Raw genomic sequence first — 22,976 nt, forward strand, 5'->3', positions numbered from 1 at the left:
AAGTTCTCACATGGCTCCAATTAGCTTTTCCTCAATTCTCACTTTTGTATCTACAGCGCCTCTGTACAAACCCCGCCTCTTCGGCTCACCACGGCCAAAGCAGTTCCGCCATTGGTCGAGGACGTGACGTATGTCAGTTTCACAGCTCAGTGGGGGGTGAAGCTTTGAAACCTTTCTTGCTGACACTTATAGTAGCATTGAGCGTGGCTCATGTGCAGCTGCTCCAGACCTCCCCTTTGCATTCCATATCACTGTAGTGATTAAAAAATCTGTGGAGGGTCAGAATTGTCCAAAAGCGTTGTTAGCGATTGACTTTGACTTCATCTCGTATTCTGCAGATGTGAGCAGGTAGCTGTAGGGGCTGATGTTTCCATTAGGCTGAAGTTTCCAGCGAAATTGACCCGTGCCACACTTTGTTTGGAGGAGGCCTTTCATCCGCTCGGTTCCCCAGCCTCATCACAGGGGTCAGGGCGGGGATCAATAGTCCCCAGCGCAGCATGTGGCTCCCAGGCTCTCCGAATAATTGCACTGTAAATAAGACGAGTGTTAAAACAATGCGCTTCGTTGGGAGTAATTAATGGCCAAATGCAGATGTGGAGCAGGGGTCCTGTGGGGAGGGGGACTGAGACAAGTGCTCTCTCCAGAGCCCCCTCCACTAAAATAAACCACTGCTTGTGCATTCAGAAGAGCCAGCTCTCTATTAGCGCATTCACACTCCCTCTCTCACTTACTCGTCTACTTCCACGTAACTGGCTCATGAAGTGATCTGTAACAAGGCCACACACTCAGATAGACGTGATTCCCACTCTTACACACACACACACACACACACACACACACTCTTTCAGTCAATTAGCTCTCATTACGTTATTTGCAAATTATTAATTACTCACGGATTCACATGCTTCATATTTATTTATTGTTCATTTTTGTGTTGTTTGTTTTCTTCTTTTGTACCTATTTCCTTTTTCTCAGTAAGAGCTCCTTGAAGGGTCCACGTCCTTTCAGACCCATACCATTGACTTGTATTACCACAGAGACGGAAGTCCATTTTTAATGCCAGTATAATTTCGTGATACTGTTTTTTGTTCCTGTTGAATTTAGACCATTACTGCTGGTTAATTCTTTATGAGATCTTCACATGAGTGAAATCACAGCTGGCTCTGATGTCTAGACCCTTCTGATGTTTATAGGATGTTTTGGCATGAGTTCAGCAGATCAAGAGTTAGCCAAGCAGAGAGCTAGCATTTGCGCTTTGGGTCAGGAGTAACTTTTATAACTTTAATAAGTCTGGCGCAAGTGCCCTGCCAGTGTTATTTCCACAGCCCAGTAAACTTAATGGGGCTATGGGAATAAGTGAATTTGGCCTAAAAGTCAGCCTCCAGACTCTAAGAGATACAGCTGTGTGACGACTTAATGGTCAGTGGCTTTTAGCAAGATTTTAAGGACCAATCAACAATCAGTGCAGATTTGTACAATTTTACATTCATTGTATTAACTCATACATAGGACTCCTTCATGTGATCAGAGTATAAAACATTCCCAGAATAATGTAATTGCCCTGTCTTTAATGTAAATGAGTGTGTCTAAATATTTAGAAAAAAAAAGCAGTTTTTTGACAGTAGCAAATGTGGCTAAAATTAGGGTTAATTTACACCACTGAGCCATTACCTTGGAAACTCTTACACTGAGACTTAGAGACAAAGGGATGCATAAAAAATATAATATTATATCATCATGTTATTTAAAAACTAAATAAAATAGATATGTATATAAATCTTTTCTTAGACAGAACATTAGCTCATCACTGTTAAACACAGATTATGATGATGATGATTAATACTGGAACAGACATCTCTAAATAAAGATATAAAATAGCCTGCGAAGATGTGCTTACTTATTTCCTTATGTCAAATCAGTTTTACTGGGAGCAGCGTCAAAACAAGAGCTGATAATATCCTAGTGGATTGATTAACTAGTCTAACTGGCAGCTGGCAGCATCCAAAATATACTATTTTTTAGTGCTTGTCTATTGCTGATTTTTTTAAAGCCGAACTGAGTTAACAGTTAGTGCAGGAGCTCTTGTGTAAAGTGTTAGCAGATAGTGTTATTTAAGCTTATTGTCTATTTTATTATATATGTACATGTTTTTTCAAAGTGGTGCATTAACGCCACTCCTTATGAAGTTAAATGATACAGTTCCTCAGAACTGATTTCATACCCATGAGGTTTCTTGTGATATTAAAGAAAAGCTATCCTCGACAAAGTGTATTTTTCATTAACATTATTCCATAAGGCTTTTTTTGTTTCCTGTGGATGAGGGAGTTGCAGATGCGGTGCTTCATATTCGAAATGTACAGTACATTTGTAGATTTTTACACACTGTTCTAGCGGTAATCTTTGCAAAATAAGGCAGCAGTGGCTCAAAAACGATAACAGCATGATCTGCATTATCAACTAAAGGCAAGATGGATTTCTCATAAAACTGTCTCTGAATTTCTATTACCATCATTTCGGGTTCCCATCCGTGTTCGTACTGTGTCTAATTCAGGAGGCCTGCAGGTGTGTTTCCTAATGATGAAGCCCCTCACCATCAGGCGTGAGGAGGGAAGCCTCTTTCCCAGGTACGGTTGTGTTTACGTGACTGAAGGCGGTTGATTATTAATGAGGAGTCGGACCCAGGAACGGCTGCTGTTTTCATTCCGCCTCTGATCACTTCCAGAGCTGTCTGCCTCTGCTTTCGGGATTGAAAGTGTAGAGCAGTGGTGCTCCATAGGTGTCCGCACCTCAGTCGATATAAAATATAGTGAACCAAAACAAAGCTTGAGAGATGGAAAGAAAAACTCATCTTACAGTCCACAGTTTCCATGCACATGCACAACATGAGTGGACAGCTCAACACGCTTGGAGGAGTACACTAACTGCACAAATGAATTACGTAGAGGGGACATTATATTCATTTTATGGACACTTACCTTTAACCTTTTCCATTATAGCTACTAGCTTTATGCTAAGTCTAATACTTATAACATGCCTGGTTCAAGCTGGTGGTCCCCACAATGTCAATGCGTGACTAGGTTTTGCTTCCCATAGCGTCATATATTATTGGTACACACAAATACACAACCTCGTATTTGTGATTTGTGAGGAAACTACACAGACTTGCCATTAACTTTTTCATAAATGCCACGGGCTGAACCTTAACCCAGCTCAAATGCGATTATCTACAATGTGGGGACCCACGGTATGAGTGTATAAACAGGTTTCGGTCCCCACAATGTATATTCCTGGTACTCAAACACACACACAGCTCAGCACATTGGTATTAAGTGTGCACACTGTCTCGCACAACAAATATTGACTGGAGCTGTAAATGAGCTTGCTGTCAGGGCAGCTGCTATCTTGTTTCAAACTCAGAATAATTGGAAAACAGTAAAAACAGCAGGAACAATGACGCTCTCCCACGTTTCTCCCAATGATGAATATTTGATACAGCTTTTGTGGGTGAAACAGCCTTGACTCGACTCAGCAAATTAAATCTGTTCCAGGAGTCTTCTTCATCTGAAAGAGATGTCGTCCAGTTGGGGACCATTTGAAAAGACGCTCACCCTGAAGTGTTTGTATCTTTCTCACAAAAACACCTACGGACTCCACTGAATGCGACCGCTCGTTTCTTAACTTAAAAACCAAGGACTTCTGTTGTCGCCGGATGCTGTGTTGCTGCTGGACTCTGGACAGCATCTGTATCAGTCGCATTCTTGATGCTGTGTTACTGGTGAAAATGTTCCTCCTGTCTCTAGATGAGGTGAAGGGAGGGGGGGGGGTCAGTTTCTCTCCAGTCCATGCTTTGTCCACCCACTGCAGCAACAGAGTTGAGAAAACAGAGCAGGAACAAGCCACTGGACGCTGGAGAGAGAAATCATCCATGGGCAGCTGAGGCAATTAGAGCTGTGGACTCTCCAGGCGATTGTTTACACATTCAAGAGCTTTCTGTGGGTTTATGATCACAGTATTTCACAGTAAAATCCAAACTATGATGCACACCTCTATTTGGAATGTCTTACTGTAAATTATGCTACAGTTAGTTCCGCCCCTCTCTGTGATTGGCTGAGAGACCATAATGCATCATAATGGCTCTCTGATAATGGAACGCCGAATCGCACATAATTCTGAACAGAGTAAAGTAATGCCAGGTCTTGTTTCACAGTGTGTTAGTTGGTGGCCTCCAGATCCGGAAATTAATGTGATTTTTCATAACGTCCACTTTAAATGGTTTAAAACCTCCAACTGATTTCTTATTCGCATGTCCCGTGAGCCAATAAGCAGCCTTGTTCCCCAAACCCGGTTTCCGATTGGCTGTTTACGTGCAGCCTGACACAGAACCGAACGTAATACTGAACGTGAAAACACTCTTTCATCCAGATCTGTGATTGGCTGAGAGACCATAATGCACCATAATGGAAGATCGAATCGCACATAATTCTGAACAGAGTAAAGTAATGCCAGGTCTTGTTTCACAGTGTGTTAGTTTGTGGCCTCCAGATCCCGAAATGAATGGACGTTATTTTTCATAACGTCCGCTTTAAGTGGTTTAAAACCTCCAACCTCTAGAGGCTGTGATTTCCTATTCGCTTCTCCCGTGAGCCAATAAGCAGCCTTGTTCCCCAAACCCTGTTTCCGATTGGCTGTTTACGTGCAATCTGACTCAGAACCGAACGTAATACCGAACGTGAAAACACTCTTTCATTCCAATCTGTGATTGGCTGAGAGACCATAATGCATCATAATGGCTCTCTAATGGAAGATCGAATCGCACAATAATTCTGAACAGAGTAAAGTAAAGTAGAGTAAAGTTTCACAGTGTGTTAGTTGGTGGCCTCCAGATCCGGAAATGAATGTGATTTTTCATAATGTCCACTTTAAATGGTTTAAAACCTCCAACTTCTAGGGGCTGTGCTTTCTTGCTCGCTTCCCCCGTGAGCCAATAAGCAGCCTTGTTCCCCAAACCCGGTTTCCGATTGGCTGTTTACGTGCCGCCTGACTCAGAACCGAACGTAATACTGAACGTGAAAACACTCTTTCATCCAGATCTGTGATTATGAGTGTCTTAGGTCATGACGTCTCATTTTTTTTCTTCTTTCTTTTCAGTCACTGCTCTCGACTTTATTGGGATGTTTTATGCCGCGGCTCGGTCTCGGTTTTCTTTTCGCGCCAAAATTTATGATCGACGCCAGGCCATTTTACACATTGATGGATCTGTTCTCACGTCAATGTCTTTGGCAGGATGTGCCTTATGCCCCTCGCGCACACACAGAATGACACACCTGTGCTAACAAAAACAAGCCGTACCACCGCTTTCGCCTGCTTTTCCCACACTTTGACAGCTTTATTAGACTTCACGAGGGTTCACAGCGACAGATTTATAGAGACATTACTCCACATTCATCTGCTTCCCTCCTCCCCCTCCTCCCCCTCCCTCCCTCTCTGTAGATGTTGCTAGTGGAACGTAATTGACATATGGTGTGGTTTATTCAGCCGAGCTCCGCTGCGAGACGCAAATGAAACCGGCTGAAAACACCTCAGTAAAAAAGAGAAAAAAAAAAAAAAAAGAAAAAAGGCCCAGCAGTAAATATCCCGCTTGCTTAAGGTAAATTTAGACTCTGTTTGTTTAATTTGTGTAATCAATGTGTTTGTTACTTCTACAAGCACTCTCTTTAATCACAGGCAATTTTAAAAGTTATTTAAATTCTAATTCAGCAATTAGCAGGCAAGCCACAAGTCCAATTAATCTTAATGCAATGTGGCTCCCATTACAGAGAAAATTAATTATCAAGTCCTTTCTGCTTTTCTGTTTTCTCCTTCATTGTTTGTGTGTGTTGCTTTTTTTTGGTTCTTTTATCTCCAAAGAACATTTCTGATGAATCTTTCATTAGCGGGCGTGTGAGAGCAGCCTCTCAGGGCTCTGTGTGTGTGTGTGTGTGTGTGGTCTTGTTTGTGTGTTTAAAGCTGACCAGTTATCTCTCATTCTCTGTGTGTGTGTGTGTGTGTGTGTGTGTGTGTGTCTGTGTCTGTGTCTGTGTGTGTGTGTGTATGTCTGTGTGTGTGTGTGTGTGTGTGTGTGTCTGTGTCTGTGTCTGTGTGTGTGTGTGTATGTCTGTGTGTGTTTGTGTTTGTGTCTGTGTGTGTGTGTGTCTGTGTGTGTGTGTGTGTTTGTATCTGTGTGTGTCTGTGTGTTTGTGTGTGTCTGTGTGTGTGTGTGTGTTTGTATCTGTGTGTGTCTGTATGGCTGTGTGTGTTTGTGTTTGTGTCTGTGTGTGTGTGTGTCTGTGTGTGTGTGTGTGTGTGTGTGTGTGTGTCTGTATCTGTGTGTGTGTGTGTCTGTATCTGTGTGTGTCTGTGTGTGTGTGTCTGTGTGTGTGTGTGTGTGTGTCTGTATCTGTGTGTGTGTGTGTGTGTGTGTGTGTGTGTGTGTGTGTGTGTGTCTGTATCTGTGTGTGTGTGTCTGTATCTGTGTGTGTCTGTATCTGTGTGTGTGTGTGTGGTCTTGTTTGTGTGTTTAAAGCTGACCAGTTATCTCTCATTCTCTCTGTATGTATGTGTGCGTGTGTGTGTGTGTGTGTGTGTGTGTGTAATACAGACTTGCCTCTGGTCAACCTCTCCGTGGAGCCGCAGCCGATTCTGGAAGGAAACCTGGTCAAGTTCCACTGCTCGGCCAAAGCCAACCCCCCGGTCACTCACTACAGGTCAGTGTTTATCACACTCTACACTCCCTCAGTGAACTGGGCTGGGATCAGCACATCAGAGACGTTTCTGCTTCACAGAGGACAAACAGATCAGGAATAAAACATGCTTTGTTTAATAAATGAAGCAATTCTTTTAGTTTAATGGCTGAATGTTTCTGGCTTCGTTAAAAAACAAGCATCAAACTAATTAAACCCAGTTATGTTCATTAATGGTGTATTTTTTCCAGATTGAGTCGAGGAAATAAATGACGGAATCACCTTGTAATTTGCATCTAAAATAAATACCAGCGTAAATGTGAAAATGCAAACGAGTCTTCCGTTATGAAGAAGTGCTAACAGGCTCTAACGAGCTGCTGGATTTGGCTAATTGAAAGAAAACAACGCCCCACAAAAGAGTCGTCAACTGAAACAATGGACAGGATTTTACAGCTCCTTCAGGAAGGGAACGCGGCACAGTCAACAGTTCCTAGTCAGCTGTGAAGGGGTTAAAAAAGGAAGACGTCAGAACAATAACAACACTAACAATAAACAATAGAAACTTCACGAAAGATAAACAGATGCGTGGAAACAGACGTCAGTGTCCGAACTCTTAGAAATGGACTGAATGAAATGAGATTTACAATAAAACACAAAACCTTCTTCCTCCTGTTTTTCTATTATCCTTCTTTCTCTCTCTCCCTCATTCTTTGTTTTGCTTCCTATTCTTTGTCTTTCCTGTGTATCCCTTGTCTCCCTTCTTCACTTAAAAACAGGCAAAAAACACTGCATTGTTTTATTGATTACTACATATTTTATGCTTTTTTTGTATTCTCTATGTGTGTGTGTGTGTGTGTGTGTGTGTGTTTGTCTGGCTCCCTCGTCATCGGCAGTCACGCTGGGGCTGGGAAGGTTTAAGTTTTGATCTGAGTCAAACTCACCTGAACCGTCAGCTGCAGGGCATTGATTATTAATGAAAGAGGCGCGAGAGGGGGCCTGACACACACCAGGGCCCACCAGCCCGGCCCAGGAAAAGCCCACCAATCATAAACAGACACCGCAAGGCCCTCCAAGCCCTAGCAGCCTCCTGAGTGTGAGCTGAGATCCTTCTGTTGTGCTGCAGCTCGACTGAAGATGAGGAGCCACTGGTGGTTTATAAAACCACAGCCAGAAACCTGCTCCACATTTAATACAGTCCCACAGCAGCGTTCTCCCTCTGTCTACACAGCCCCGCTTTCAGCGCCTGTTCCTTTAAATGATAACGAGCCGCTCGCTCTTCGCCCCGCCCCCGAGCGCACAGCAGTGAGGAGCGAGGAGCTCTGGTTTTTAGCTGTTTTCGCTCAATTCTCTTCCTTTTTTGTTCTTGTTTTCTCCGTTTTTACTCAGTTGTGAGCGCTCTCACATAAACACTGGTCCTGCATCGTGATTGGAGGGACTCAGACGAGGGGGCAGGGCTATTCTAAACTCTGCACTTGACGTCAGAATCGAATTGGAATCAGAACGGCTCGTTTTATCCCATGGTTTCTGACGGTCAGCGCACAGGAAATGGACTGGTTGGTCTTGTTTCACAGTGTGTGTGTTGGAGGGCTCCAGATCCCCACATTAATGTGAACATACACTGAACAAATGATGTTATTCATAATATGGGACTAATGAGGGACACAAGACCAAAACCAAACATAAAACGAGGTTCAGGGGAGAAAATGAATAGTGACCACAGCTTTGTGTTTTCACACACACTTCACAAACCATCCCCCAGCAGTTTTGGATCTGGGACCTCCTCTGGATCCGAGCGCTCGGTGCTGGCTGCAGCGTGTTCCAGAGTAATTCTCATGCCGCGGAAGTGTGGTGTTAATAATAACTGACTCCCTCCGTTTAATTATGACAATAAGAAAAAATTAATTATTGATGGCAGGAGGAATGCCTCAGGGGCGTTATACCCGTGTTCAAAGGGGATTAGACTGTGGAAGTCAAAACAAGAGGAAGGATTTTGTTCGTGCCCCAGTATCGTATTCATGCACATTTTTTGTTTACATGAATATTTGAGTTCGCTTAAGAGACGAGTGTCTTCCGAGACGCGCGTCAGCGTCCCACATTATGCCTCGTGTGTGTGTGTGTGTGTGTGTCAGAACAAAAGCTGATCTCACTCTGTTTAGAGACAGATTAGCTTTGTTTTATCTTGATTATGAGAAGTAGCGCTGCCCTCTTCGCTGCATTCGTCCGACACTAATAGCAGGCCTTGGCGGCGACGGCGGTGACGTTGTGGTGTGGAAGCAGCAGTGAGTAGGCAGGGGATTAGATTAGGTTCATGATGAAGGCAAAGTGGATTCGGTTCCACAACCTGGCAGCCATCCGAGAGAGAGAGAGAGAGAGAAAGAGAGAGAGAGAGAGAGCAAGAAAGAGAGAGAGAGAGAGAGAGAGAGAGAAAGCAAGAGAGAGAGAGAGAGAGAGAGCAAGAGAGAGAGAGAGAGCAAGAAAGAGAGAGAGAGAGAGAGAGAGCAAGAGCAAGAAAGAGAGAGAGAGAGAGAGCAAGAGCAAGAGAGAGAGAGAGAGAGAGAGAGAAAGCAAGAGAGAGAGAGAGCAAGAGAGAGAGAGAGAGCAAGAAAGAGAGAGAGAGAGAGAGCAAGAGCAAGAGAGAGAGAGAGAGAAAGCAAGAGAGAGAGAGCAAGAGAGAGAGAAAGCAAGCAAGAGAGAGAGAGAGAGAGAGAGCAAGAGCAAGAGAGAGAGCAAGAGCAAGAGAGAGAGAGAGAGCAAGAGAGAGAGAGAGAGAGAGAAAGCAAGAGAGAGAGAGCAAGAGAGAGAGAGAGAGAGAGCAAGAGAGAGAGAGAGAGAGCGCAAGAGAGAGCAGGACAGAGAGAGACAGCAATAGAGAGACAGAGAGAGCAAGCGAGACACAGAGAAAGAGACATAGAGAGAGAGAGAGACAGAGGGAGGGAGAGAGACAGAAAGAGAGCAAGAGAGAGAGAGGGAGGGAGAGAGAGAGAGAGAGCAAGAGAGAGAGAGAGAGAGAGAGAGAGCGCAAGAGAGAGCAGGACAGAGAGAGACAGCAATAGAGAGACAGAGAGAGCAAGCGAGACACAGAGAAAGAGACATAGAGAGAGAGAGAGACAGAGAGAGAGCAAGAGAGAGAGAGGGAGGGAGAGAGACAGAGAGGGAGAGAGAGAGAGAGCAGGAGAGACAGAGAGAGAGTGAGAGAGTGAGACCAAACCTGGGTGTGAAATTGTGATGTAGTGTGGGGCAAATGTGCAGCGACAAAGGCCCTTTTTTCAATTTAAAGACTTTTCTTTGGCTTTTGGGCCTTTTTTTTTTGAGGTTTAACCTTGGTCCCACACCTTGAAATGAAAGCTCTCTTCAACAATGCAGTGGGATTCAGTAAAAAGGCAAATAAAGCGCCCGAGCCGGAGCAGGGGAGAGGGGAAGTAACAGTGGAACCGTTTGTGACATAATCTGCCGTTTTGACTCCATGTCCAGCTGGGCTCGGTGGAGCGGGAGCAGTTAGTGGGCGACCGAGAGCTATTTCAATTGAAATATATATATATTATTATTAATAGATCATTTTATAAATCTGGAGGAAAGTTTTTGACGGTGGGGTCACTGTGACGCAGTTCCGTGGCCTCGGGGTCCTGGGTTCAGTTCTCCCCTCGGGTCACCGTCTGTGAGGAGTGTGGCGTGTTCCCCCTGTGTCAGTGTGGGTTTCCTCCAGGTTTATTCCCACAGTCCAAACGCACGTCAGTAGGTGAATCAGCTCAGGTGTGAGTGACTGGGTGAGTGTGTGAAACTGTCCACAGTTGTGTGTGTGAGTGACTGGGTGAATGTGTGAAACTGTCCACAGTTGTGTGTGTGTGAGTGTGTGAGTGACTGGGTGAGTGTGTGAGTGACCAGGTGAGTGTGTGAAACTGTCCACAGTTGTGTGTGTGTGTGTGTGAGTGACTGGGTGAGTGTGTGAGTGACCGGGTGAGTGTGTGAAACTGTCCACAGGTGTGTGTGTGTGAGTGACTGGGTGAGTGTGTGAAACTGTCCACAGTTGTGTGTGTGTGTGTGTGAGTGACTGGGTGAGTGTGTGAAACTGTCCACAGGTGTGTGTGTGTGAGTGTGTGAGTGACTGGGTGAGTGTGTGAAACTGTCCACAGTTGTGTGTGTGTGTGTGTGAGTGACTGGGTGAGTGTGTGAAACTGTCCACAGGTGTGTGTGTGTGAGTGTGTGAGTGACTGGGTGAGTGTGTGAAACTGTCCACAGTTGTGTGTGTGTGTGTGTGAGTGACTGGGTGAGTGTGTGAAACTGTCCACAGGTGTGTGTGAGTGACTGGGTGAGTGTGTGAAACTGTCCACAGGTGTGTGTGTGTGAGTGTGTGAGTGACTGGGTGAGTGTGTGAAACTGTCCACAGTTGTGTGTGTGAGTGTGTGAGTGACCGGGTGAGTGTGTGAAACTGTCCACAGGTGTGTGTGTGTGAGTGTGTGAGTGACTGGGTGAGTGTGTGAAACTGTCCACAGTTGTGTGTGTGAGTGTGTGAGTGACTGGGTGAGTGTGTGAGTGACTGGGTGAGTGTGTGAAACTGTCCACAGGTGTGTGTGTGTGAGTGACTGGGTGAGTGTGTGAGTGACCGGGTGAGTGTGTGAAACTGTCCACAGGTGTGTGTGTGTGAGTGACTGGGTGAGTGTGTGAGTGACCGGGTGAGTGTGTGAAACTGTCCACAGGTGTGTGTGTGTGAGTGACTGGGTGAGTGTGTGAGTGACTGGGTGAGTGTGTGAAACTGTCCACAGGTGTGTGTGTGTGAGTGACTGGGTGAGTGTGTGAGTGACCAGGTGAGTGTGTGAAACTGTCCACAGTTGTGTGTGTGTGTGTGTGAGTGACTGGGTGAGTGTGTGAGTGACCGGGTGAGTGTGTGAAACTGTCCACAGGTGTGTGTGTGTGAGTGACTGGGTGAGTGTGTGAAACTGTCCACAGTTGTGTGTGTGTGTGTGTGAGTGACTGGGTGAGTGTGTGAAACTGTCCACAGGTGTGTGTGTGTGAGTGTGTGAGTGACTGGGTGAGTGTGTGAAACTGTCCACAGTTGTGTGTGTGTGTGTGTGAGTGACTGGGTGAGTGTGTGAAACTGTCCACAGGTGTGTGTGTGTGAGTGTGTGAGTGACTGGGTGAGTGTGTGAAACTGTCCACAGTTGTGTGTGTGTGTGTGTGAGTGACTGGGTGAGTGTGTGAAACTGTCCACAGGTGTGTGTGTGTGAGTGTGTGAGTGACTGGGTGAGTGTGTGAAACTGTCCACAGGTGTGTGTGTGTGAGTGTGTGAGTGACTGGGTGAGTGTGTGAAACTGTCCACAGTTGTGTGTGTGAGTGTGTGAGTGACCGGGTGAGTGTGTGAAACTGTCCACAGGTGTGTGTGTGTGAGTGTGTGAGTGACTGGGTGAGTGTGTGAAACTGTCCACAGTTGTGTGTGTGAGTGTGTGAGTGACTGGGTGAGTGTGTGAGTGACTGGGTGAGTGTGTGAAACTGTCCACAGGTGTGTGTGTGTGAGTGACTGGGTGAGTGTGTGAGTGACCGGGTGAGTGTGTGAAACTGTCCACAGGTGTGTGTGTGTGAGTGACTGGGTGAGTGTGTGAGTGACCGGGTGAGTGTGTGAAACTGTCCACAGGTGTGTGTGTGTGAGTGACTGGGTGAGTGTGTGAGTGACTGGGTGAGTGTGTGAAACTGTCCACAGTTGTGTGTGTGTGTGTGTGAGTGACTGGGTGAGTGTGTGATTGACTGGGTGAGTGTGTGAAACTGTCCACAGGTGTGTGTGTGTGAGTGTGTGAGTGACTGGGTGAGTGTGTGTGTGATGCACCTGTGATGGATTGATGTCTGGTCCAGAGCGTGTTCTTGGCTGGCAGCCGATGCTGTGGATCCACTGTGACCTGGTGAGGATCAAGTGATTGAATGAATAAATGAATGAAAGACCAAAAATAAAGCCGACATAATTTTGGGTTAGAGCCAGAATTTGAAAAAAAAAAGAAGAATTAGAGCCAGAGCCAATTACAGTAAAGACTACATTTTGAATCTGAATTTGTTTCTGGTTCAGTTCTCTCCAATGGTAAGAAAACTCGTGGCAGTGGGACTGAGGGTACAGCACTGTCTCCTCCCTCAACATCCACAGCTGAGGTGCCCTCGAGCAGCGCACCTAACAGTTCCTCAGCCGCTGAAACCCACTACTACTCTGAGTGCACTTCTGTTGTGTGTGTGTGTGTGTGTGTGTGTGTGTGTGTGTTTACTGTCCCACATGAGTTAAATAGTGAATGGAGCATTTTGAGTTCCAAGTTGAATGGAGAAATGTAAAATACGCAAAACTTTAGCGCACCGCTGTTGCCCTCGGAGCCGGAGCCGCGGAGTTGAAAGTGGGCCGTAGGTAGAGGGTGAGTCAGACGTGAGCGCTGTTCTGCCTCAGATCCCTCCAGGACTTTCTTGTCACAGCTGGTGGTGGAGCCTTTGTTTGGAGGCAGGTTTGTCATCTCTGCTTTTCCTCACTTCACAAGTGCTACGGAGGAGGAGGAGAAGAAGCTGTGCACGTTCGGCTGGGCTCCGCGTCGGGTTTGATGCGAACATGTGGCTTTAATGCACCGCCGTCAGTGGGCATCACGCTCTTCTCGGCTGACTGTTTGTTTTGGCATTGGGGCTGGGGCTGGGGCTGGTGGGGGGGGGGCTCGGTTGAGCGGGGGAAGGGGAGATTCCTCAGGGAGAGAGCATGTGCCACCCTGCATTTTCGTTTCCCAGACGCCGCGGCAGACAGCAGCCATCAATATCTTAAAACGCCAAAATGATTTCTTTTCCGCGGCGGTTATGTCGAGTTGCGTCGTTCAAAGCGCTCTCTCACATGGATATACAATCGCCGCTGAATAATTCAGCGGCGCTTTTCCGAGAGGATGCGCGACAGACGTTCATTTGCACTGTTCCTCCGCTTCCCGAGCTCGAGAGCGACGACTAAAAGCTTTATTGGATTCTGAATTACAGCGTTCCTTTGCGCTCGTCCTTGTCTTAGCGCCTGAGATTGACACCCTCACTGAGGGCCAATGAGTTCTGAGTGGGTTCTGAGTGATGAAGCTCTGTTTACATCTCTCTCTCTCTCTCTCTCTCTCTCTCTCTCTCTCTCTCTCTCTCTCGAGATGGAGTTGTCGAGTGCGAGGCCTGTCTCCTTCAAAAGACGAAGAAATTTGGCCCACATACTTTTGCAGTTCTTTGCACATAAAAAGCCGAGCAGATCGTCTAAAGCGGACACGCCTATCAGGAAGCGCATTCTCTGATTTCTCATAGCGCTCTGGGTCGGATTCAATTAAAGGAAGGCAGCAATGCATTTCAGTGTCAGAAATCCGTGTAATCGCTTGGCCACATTTTTCCCCTTTCCCAGCGCTGACAGGATGGTTTACAATAACATCATAAACAGCTTATGTTGATATGATGAAATTGAATTCTCCTGACGAGATGAAGTAAATCCCTGCCTTAAAATCGGAGCCCTTTGATTTGAAAATGAGTTCAAATGTGTGGGGTGATCATCATCAGTGTCCTTTTACCATCCCTCGTGTTTCTTTTCTTTGGGAATCTCTAGGAATCTCTTTCTGCGACCTTTCAGCTTTGGTTTATTTGTATCAAGCAACACACACATTTATGCATTCACTCACACACTCCTATGGACACTTTTGAGTCACCAAACCACCTACCACCGTGTGTTTTTGGACTGTGGGAGGAAACCGCAGCACCCGGAGGAAACCCACGCAGACACAGGGACAACACACCACACTCCTCACAGACAGTCACCCGGAGGAAACCCACGCAGACACAGAGAGAACCCACCACACTCCTCACAGACAGTCACCCGGAGGAAACCCACGCAGACACAGGGAGAACACACCACACTCCTCACAGACAGTCACCCGGAGGAAACCCACGCAGACACAGGGAGAACATACCACACTCCTCACAGGCAGTCACCCTCCAAGGTGCAGTGTGATTGGATTCTGATCGGATCACTCCAACCACATTCTGATGTGGTCAGGGGTGGATTTTAAACCAAATTCATTCTCTGTTTTACGACAGAGTTACGCCAGTAGAAACACGTCTTTCAAGATGTTGTCGTATGCGAAGTAATAGCATGAATTCTGGATTCGTAGACGGATAAAATTCTTTCCCACCAGTCTTGACCCAGCCAAATCATTCCTCTGGAGAGTTGTCCGAGGATACAGATGACTCCCTGCCTTTTTATTTTTTTTATTTTTTTTTATTTTTTTTTTGCCTTTTTGAACATAATTTGCCATTTGCCAAGGTTTGAGAGCATATAATACATAGAAATATAATGCACTAATCAGATCTAATCAGATCAGACTGGAGATGCGTTTTAATGACAAGTGTAAACAGAATTCGGTCCACATCCAGATACTATTACTCCAGATGTAACCAGGCCCTGAGAGGAACCGAGACTCAAAAGAAACGCAAGAGAAACCAAGACAAGGGCTTAGACTAGGACTCCTCCAACAAGGTCTAGTCAAAGTCCTCACCCACCTGAGGACCCTCCCTCCAAACAAGCGGAAGAAGCAAAGCTCAAGACTAAACCCTCCTTGGACACTGTTAGAACCCTGTGTATGGTCCCGGACTCTGGTTAGAACCCTAGTGTGAGTTCTTGGTTCCTTCGCCTTGCTTCTGCTGCATGATGTTAATTTTATTCATTTTTTAAATTTTTTTGGAAAAGACCTTCTTTCATCCAGCTTTGATTAAGAAGCGAAATTAGCTCCACGTGATAATCTTTCTCCTTCTCTTTGATTGGATAGGGGCTCATGCACCCGACATACTAAAGAGGCTGCGGTTTGATCCCACAGGCCGAGAGCACATCAGATACATGGAAAATAATTGAATCTCCACATTCATTTCATCGTCTGAACACGGGATCCATTTGTGCTTTTTTCTTCTCTCGGAAACACACACAAACAATGGTCTGTCTGTTGCTGCTCGCTTTCTGGGACTGGGCTTTAAGCCTGTGGCTGTGGGTCCTATTTTCTTTTTCTTTTTTTTTTTTACACTCCAATTTATACGTCCACATAATGACGGCGGCATCAAACGACACCGAGACGTAGCGTGAAAACCTCGTATCGTAATGGGTGTTCTTTCCTTCCTCTCCTCCATGAGACATGCCTCGGTGATGGCAAGAAAATGAAAAGGCAGCAGAAAAAAAAAATCTCGTCGCGAAAATTACATTAGACACCTCCGATGTTGCTTTTGTTGTTCAGGAGCACCATGCAAATAAGAGACGATCACAATGATTTGCCTGCGAAGAAAAGCATCTTCCCCAGAGCCTTTCATCTCCAGAGCTCCACACGTAGAGAAGGGGCTTCGGCTTTCGCTCAGAGAGAGAGAGAGAGAGAGTGTATGCCAAGCTTCCAGAGCTCATGTCTTCCCTCCCTCTCCACCTTCTCTTTCTCTTCTAGGTGGGCGAAAGGCGGCAGTGCGATAAGAGAGGTGCAGGGAGACAGCTACGAGGTGGTGGTGGACCACTCCTTCTTCACTGAACCCGTCTCCTGTGAGGTGACCAATGCCCTGGGCAGCACCAACATCAGCCGCAACGTGGACGTCTACTGTGAGTTTCTCTTCAGTGGCCTTCCTTCATCCTTCAATATCTCTAGCTTTTAAGTGAATATCCTTAATAAATGATTCATAGCTAGACCAATGACCTTTTTACTTCTACGTTAGACATTTCCCCCACATTTCCCCTAATGCAGTTTCCGCAGGTGGTATGTAGCTCTCTGAACCCTCCACTGTATTCCACCATTTTGTTGTATGCTGCTACAGTTTCAGGAATTACTTAAAGTAAAGGAAAGATTTAGTATTCATGCTCCTGGGCTCCCCCTACAGATGTAGAGTGTTCTCGCTCTTACAGCACTGCTATGAAATCAAGAGTTATTAATACATAGTGCAGTTTCTGAAGTGCTGAACCTGGAGCAGCAACAACAGAAGCTTCATGCTCCTTGTTACAACTCAGTGGAGTGTCACACAAAAGTGATTCTGAAGCTGTATTTTGATGGTAACAATACGACTTAACGAAAGGCCAAAATCTACTATCTAGGTTTAATAGAAAGCATGTAACGCAGGGTCGGAAATCAAATACGAGTGTGTATTATGAGATTTAGCACTTAGACATTAAGCTGTGGTTCCCCAGTCAGGGATTAAGCCTAGTCCTGGACCACACACTCTTTTGAATTTGTGATTTTTTCCATTGCACAATTATAACCCTTTGATTTATTACATTGATTATTAGAGTGATTCTTGCTTTATTTGTTGTCTGTTGATGCAGTCGGGCCTCGTCTGGCTGCGGAGCCGCAGTCGCTGCAGGTGGATCTGGGCTCGGACGCTGTGTTTACCTGCGCCTGGACAGGAAACCCCTCCCTCACCATCGTGTGGATGAAACGAGGACACGGAGTGGTAGGGATTAGTTTCATTAAATCTCATCATGTCATGAGCGTTTGACATGTTCTCAGCAATTAGGGAGTTCAGAGATGTGTTACGGCCTCTATTTTCTATACCTCCTGTGCTTTCTCTTCCTCTTTTCTGTCATGCAACAGCAGATTTAGCAGCGTATGTCTGTGGATATTCCAGGTCCACTGCGCAGCTGTCCGTTTGCATTAGCCACCAATAACCACAGGATACAATGCGTGAGAAAAAGACGGGAGGAATCTTAATGATGTGTAAAAATAAATATCGCACAATCTGTCTTTGTTTTGCCACGCAGGTGCTTAGCAACGAGAACACGCTGACCCTGAAGGTGGTGAAACAGGAGGATGCTGGGAAATACGTTTGTCGAGCTGTGGTTCCTCGGGTCGGTGTCGGCGAGAAGGAGGTGACCCTCACTGTGAACGGTAAAAGCACTTGATCATCACAGTGGATTTGTTAAAGCTGTGCTTGTATTTTAAAGGGAAGTGTGGGGGACGTTAGCTGATATTTCTCATGTGTGACATTGTATAAGAGCTACACTTCTACACTCCGTTTCAAGGCCCACTAAGTGCTTTATACTCTTCTGGACATTAGGGAGTCGCCTGAACGTCCTGCAATGTCCAGCAATGTCCACCTGGAGCAGCTACACTCACCACACATCATCTATGAGGGAGAAAGGAGTGACTGAGCTGGTTTATTCCAATATGGGAATGACTAGGAGACCTGAGTGACCACAGTGGCAGATTTAGCCGGACATTAGGGTCACACCCTCCGACTCTTTTCTAGTAGTTGACCCCAGAGAGAGTCGGGAGCCACGTCCCAAGCATTGGGATCCACACAGACCACAGGGACAGCGCCCCCTGTTGGCCCTTCCAATACCCCATCCATAAGCCCCTCCCAAACTTCCCTAGGAGGTCTCCTATCTAAGGCTACTTGGATAGATAGATGGAAGTGGTGCTGTGAAGAAACCCATACCGAGAAAAGGAAATAGACACAAAAGAAGAAAAGCTAAACAACACAGCGGTCTTCAATGAATGAAGGAGACTGTCCTGTTTGCAGCAGAAGGTGAAATCTCATAGAACAACGACACAATATGAAACGCGGAGGTTAAAGGAAATAATGCTTTATTTAATTAGAGGTACGAGAAACAAAAACAGTGCCTCAGACTCCCCCAGAACAGTTCCTTACAATGAGGTGCTGAACCCACTGTGTCATTTAGTGGCAGTAAAACGATAGATTCATCATCGCTGCTGCTGCCACTCAAGAAATACATGTCTTCAACCTGTTCCAGCATCTTCCCGCGATTTCAGAGCGTTCAGAATTAAAGGCGTCAGACTTAGAATCACGTCAGTTCACCAAACTGTGTGAATGGGCCTCAAAGGAGACATCCTCCTTCCTGTTTGGGGCCTGTGTTTATTTGCATGGGTATAACCGCTGACTCTGGGACTCGTCGAGGCAGTAGACACTCTGCACTGTGACAAATGACGAGCTGACGTCTGTCAGACGGCGAGGAGAGATGATGTCGGATGTTGGTGGCCAAATCCAGTCAGTTGGTCTTTTTAGTTCGGGTTGCCAGTTTGCATCAAGTCTGAGATGTGAGAGTTATTTAGTGAGTATCACAGATAATTAGGCATCGTTTTTTGATTCATCCTGCTCTGCCTTAAAGTAGAGGTTACTAACTAGCAGCTGCCTTTAGTCCCACGTTTTCTGAGGCAACCTAGGGACGATAAATAAGATCCAAATTTAGCATTGTTAGTGTTAAAAGCCAGGAGCCCCATGCAAGGTCATCAGACCAACCTGAATGCATCAATTAACCCCCTGTGTTTAGGAAAAATATCCAAATGTAAAAGCCAAGGCGCATCAAATAGTTACAAGATGCCCATCCAGAAGATAAAACTATTGTTATTTCCTCATTCCTGCCTAAAGGATGTAGTTTTATTGGCAATGCTTATTCAACCCAAGATCTATCAATGGAAAATAGGCTTCTGGGGCATGTATTTTATCGGTTTTGATGGAAAGGCTTGACCCCCTTGAGCCGCTGCAATAACACAGTCTTTCTTCAGCAAAGCAATAAGTCTGTTTAATGCGTTATGAATTCTTTATCCTCTGTGCTGTTCCAGGGGCCAGCCGGGTTGATTCCTCTGTGACTCTGAAGCGACGTTCAGTTCCATACAATAAAAAAAAAAAGGCTGGAGCCTTTTGTCCCTTTATCATATCTCACACCATTCTGAAAAACATTCATCAAATATTTGTGCGGAATCTTACGCAACGCTAAGCTGGGCTGAGGGACGCATTAATGCCTAAATAGCCTCAAATTAGAGGGATTATCTGGATGCAAAGAAAATATGATTACTGACTTAATAGTGAGAAATTAGTCCAAATAAACCACATTAGTTTTCCTTACACTCGCTCATGAGAAATAATAAAACAGATAATTGCCTTTGCCTGCGCTAAACGCCTCGAATAATGCAGGAGCTGAAGGAAACGCTTGAACGGGCAGCTGCACCTCACACCGATCAATGCCTGGTTTTCTGTGGAGCACTTATTAACGCAACGGCATAGAATAACACATGCTTAAAACACAGGATCAACCCGCTGAAGCAGAGCAGAAACAGCGCATAATTAGCTCCACTTCTGCCAGGTCACTGCCCCTGTAAGTTTGCAAGGAGGGGTTTATTAACCAGGGAGACCAGGAATGATTTGATGTGGGGTTGGGCGATATGGCCCTACAACAATATCACGATATTTCAGGGCGTTTTGGTGATAACGATGTTTTTGGCGATACAAACAAAACACTGAAAAATGCTTTTATTAATTTCAAGAAGACACTTTTGCAACAAAATAAATGTTATATCGCTAATAATTATATTAAATTAAAAATATAAACAGCGGATATTTTGTAACCAAACCATCTCCTCACTCCCTTTTTCTTTGGAGCATGGACCCCCACAGAGCAGGTATGATTTTGACGGTGAAGCGTTCTCCTCGTTGTGGTGTGTTAGTGTGTGCTGTGCTGGTACATGTGGATCAGACACAGCAGTGCTCCTGGAGTTTTGAAACCCTCTCTTATATAATAAAAATGATAAACAATCATGTTCATAAATATAGCTTGTTATATTTTGCTCTTTTAAATAACAGCGAAGACCGCGATCACAGGGTACAGCTGGAGAATACAGTGGCATCATTATCCACTCAGCTCCTCGATTTCTCCGAGTGTGTGTTGTGGGAACAGGGATGACATATGAGACACTTTTTTTTCCTCTTCCCAGCGTTCCTTCCTCGCTCTCCTTCTTTTTCCCTGTGTGTTAGAGAGCGTGCTAGGCTGAGGCAGTAAGATAAAGCCGTCTAATTATAGTGCTCATTTACGGCCGTGATCTCCTGTCAGATTTGTTTGCCCCCCACACCCCCACCCCGGAGAACTCTCCTCCGGAATCAGATGAGGCTGGAAAGCCATGGAACAGTTTCACCAGCCCCCAAAACAACTCCACACTTCCCAGTCTGTGTAGCTGTGTGGAGGTAAATGAACAGTGTTTCACGGTTTTCCGTAGAGGAGTGTGGGTGAACACTGCCTGTCATTCGCTGCACAGAGCATCAAGTCAAAGGGTAGATATGGAAACAATATCTCTCTTAATCTCTCTGTCTGTCTGTCTCTCTCTCTCTCTCTCTCTCTCTCTCTCTCTCTTTCTCTCCCACTACACACCCCCCCTTTGCCACATACACATTTAATAATAACACACCTCAAATACAAACACCATCCTGCCCTTGCCTGATGATAAACACACACATAAACCGTGTCAGGAAAACTCTGAAGTCAGTTGTGATTGGAATATTATTTCACTTATTTATCCACAGTCATGACCTACAAAGTGCACAGTAAACGTATTGCACATGTGACAGGAGGCCTTTGATGGATCTTCAGATCTTTAAAGCAGCTCTAGGTTGTGATTTTAACCTTAAAAATACAGCTTCAAACTTATTGTGATGTTTCACTGAGCTGTAAATGGGAGAATAGAGCCTCTGTCGCTGCTACTCCAGGCTCAGCACAGCAGAAACGGCACTATGTAACATTCGGAGGTGGGTAGGAAACCACAATTCTGAAGTTGAGGCTCAAAAGTTGGTCATATGTTAAACACGATCTGAGTTATTTCTGAGGCTCTGGGGCAATCATCGATTCTCAGGTCTTCTCCTGGGCCTATAGATCTCCACATCCTTTCAGACCCATGCATGGGTTATTTGCCCTGTGAGTAACTTCTGAGAGTCAGTGAGTAATCATTAAATAAGTAAAATGGAGTCCAAGCCAATGTTTACTTCTGGAACTTTTAAAAGCAGCGTACGTACACAAACAGAACTAAGTCGAACTTAACTCAAGGCTTGTCTTTAATGTTTGTTGTCAGTACTGTGTCCCTGCAGGCAGCCAGTGTGCGGCGTGTGTGTGTGTGCGGGGTGTGATAGGCGGCTGGTGTGTGTGGGCGTGTGTGTGTGTGTGTGTGCTGAAGCCACAGAGCGCCTGACTGACTGACTGATTGTCATGCACTCTTTCAGGCCCTCCTACTATCTCCAGCACCCAGACCCAGCAGGCTCTGTACGGAGAGAAGGGCCAGATCAAGTGCTTCATCCGGAGCACCCCTCCTCCGGATCGCATTGTAAGTGTTCCTCTCTCACCCTTCTCTCTCTCTCTCTGTCTCACTCTGTTCCCCTGCCTCTCTCGCCCCGTAACCCAGGCCATTGATACGGCAGTGGGCCAGCGGCCAGCAGCTCGGTGCTCATTACCAGATGGATCTCCTCTCCAGTATCAGACAGCCAGCAGCTGCAGGACACCTCCACCAAATCTCCCAGTGGCACTGATACGGAATGACGGGCAGCGTTTTGCAGAATAAAAGTTAAAAAATATAAAAAAAATAAAAGGGGTGATGGTATATGTTGTATGTTCACTACAGTTCTGAGGTCAGAGGTGAACGGTAACTAGGTTCATTTTACTCAAGTACATCTACTTCAGGAAAATATAGATGGATTTGTACTTGAGTTTCAATCAGTTTCAACCACTCAATACCAACCTGACCTTGGAGGTTTAGCATTTTATTTTGGCACAAATACATCACACACACACACACACACACACACACACACACACACACACACACACACACAGCTAGTGGCTTTTTCTTGTCTTTAAATGATGCACATTTTATAGCAGTACATTTTTAAACCACTGTAAATGTCCTGGTCGTGAGAATAATTCAATGCTAATTATGATGACAGCAGCAATTTGAAAAGCAGACGTTGAAAAGGTTAGAAACCATCTCCCAGATGCAGCACCACTGGCCCAGGACGTGACATAGGTTTGTTGTTTTTTCCATTGTGCTTTAGAAGCTATTTGAAATAAACATGTCTCTTAAAAAGGGAATTTAATTTTGTATTGGTGCTGCAGCAGGTAGTGTCTTAGTCACACAGCTCCAGGGACCTGGAAGTTTTGGGTTCAAGACTCGCTCCGGGTGACTGTCTGTGAGGAGTGTGGTGTGTTCTCCCTGTGTCTGCGTGGGTTTCCTCCGGGTGACTGTCTGTGAGGAGTGTGGTGTGTTCTCCCTGTGTCTGCGTGGGTTTCCTCCGGGTGACTGTCTGTGAGGAGTGTGGTGTGTTCTCCCTGTGTCTGCGTGGGTTTCCTCCGGGTGACTGTCTGTGAGGAGTGTGTTGTGTTCTCCCTCTGTTGGTGTGGGTTTCCGGTTTCCTCCCAGAGTCCAAAGACTGGTGGATTATTATATTTAAAATAACTATTTTGATTATTAAATTTTAATTTTTATTTCATTTAAAGACCTTTTTCAG

The 22,976-nt window shown here is 45.5% G+C and overlaps 1 protein-coding gene across 1 annotated transcript in view; it reads left to right on the top strand.

The window, feature by feature from the left end:
* Positions 1 to 22,976, top strand: part of kirrel3a (kirre like nephrin family adhesion molecule 3a) — a 190,451-nt gene that overhangs the window by 150,894 nt on the left and 16,581 nt on the right. The window contains exons 6-10 of the mRNA XM_066651440.1: positions 6,638 to 6,743; positions 16,157 to 16,305; positions 17,020 to 17,147; positions 17,455 to 17,581; positions 21,699 to 21,799. Of these exons, the coding sequence (XP_066507537.1) occupies positions 6,638 to 6,743; positions 16,157 to 16,305; positions 17,020 to 17,147; positions 17,455 to 17,581; positions 21,699 to 21,799 (611 nt within the window). The remainder of the gene's footprint in view (positions 1 to 6,637; positions 6,744 to 16,156; positions 16,306 to 17,019; positions 17,148 to 17,454; positions 17,582 to 21,698; positions 21,800 to 22,976) is intronic.

Source organism: Hoplias malabaricus, chromosome 18, assembly GCF_029633855.1.
Source record: "Hoplias malabaricus isolate fHopMal1 chromosome 18, fHopMal1.hap1, whole genome shotgun sequence".
Taxonomy (NCBI): domain Eukaryota; kingdom Metazoa; phylum Chordata; class Actinopteri; order Characiformes; family Erythrinidae; genus Hoplias; species Hoplias malabaricus.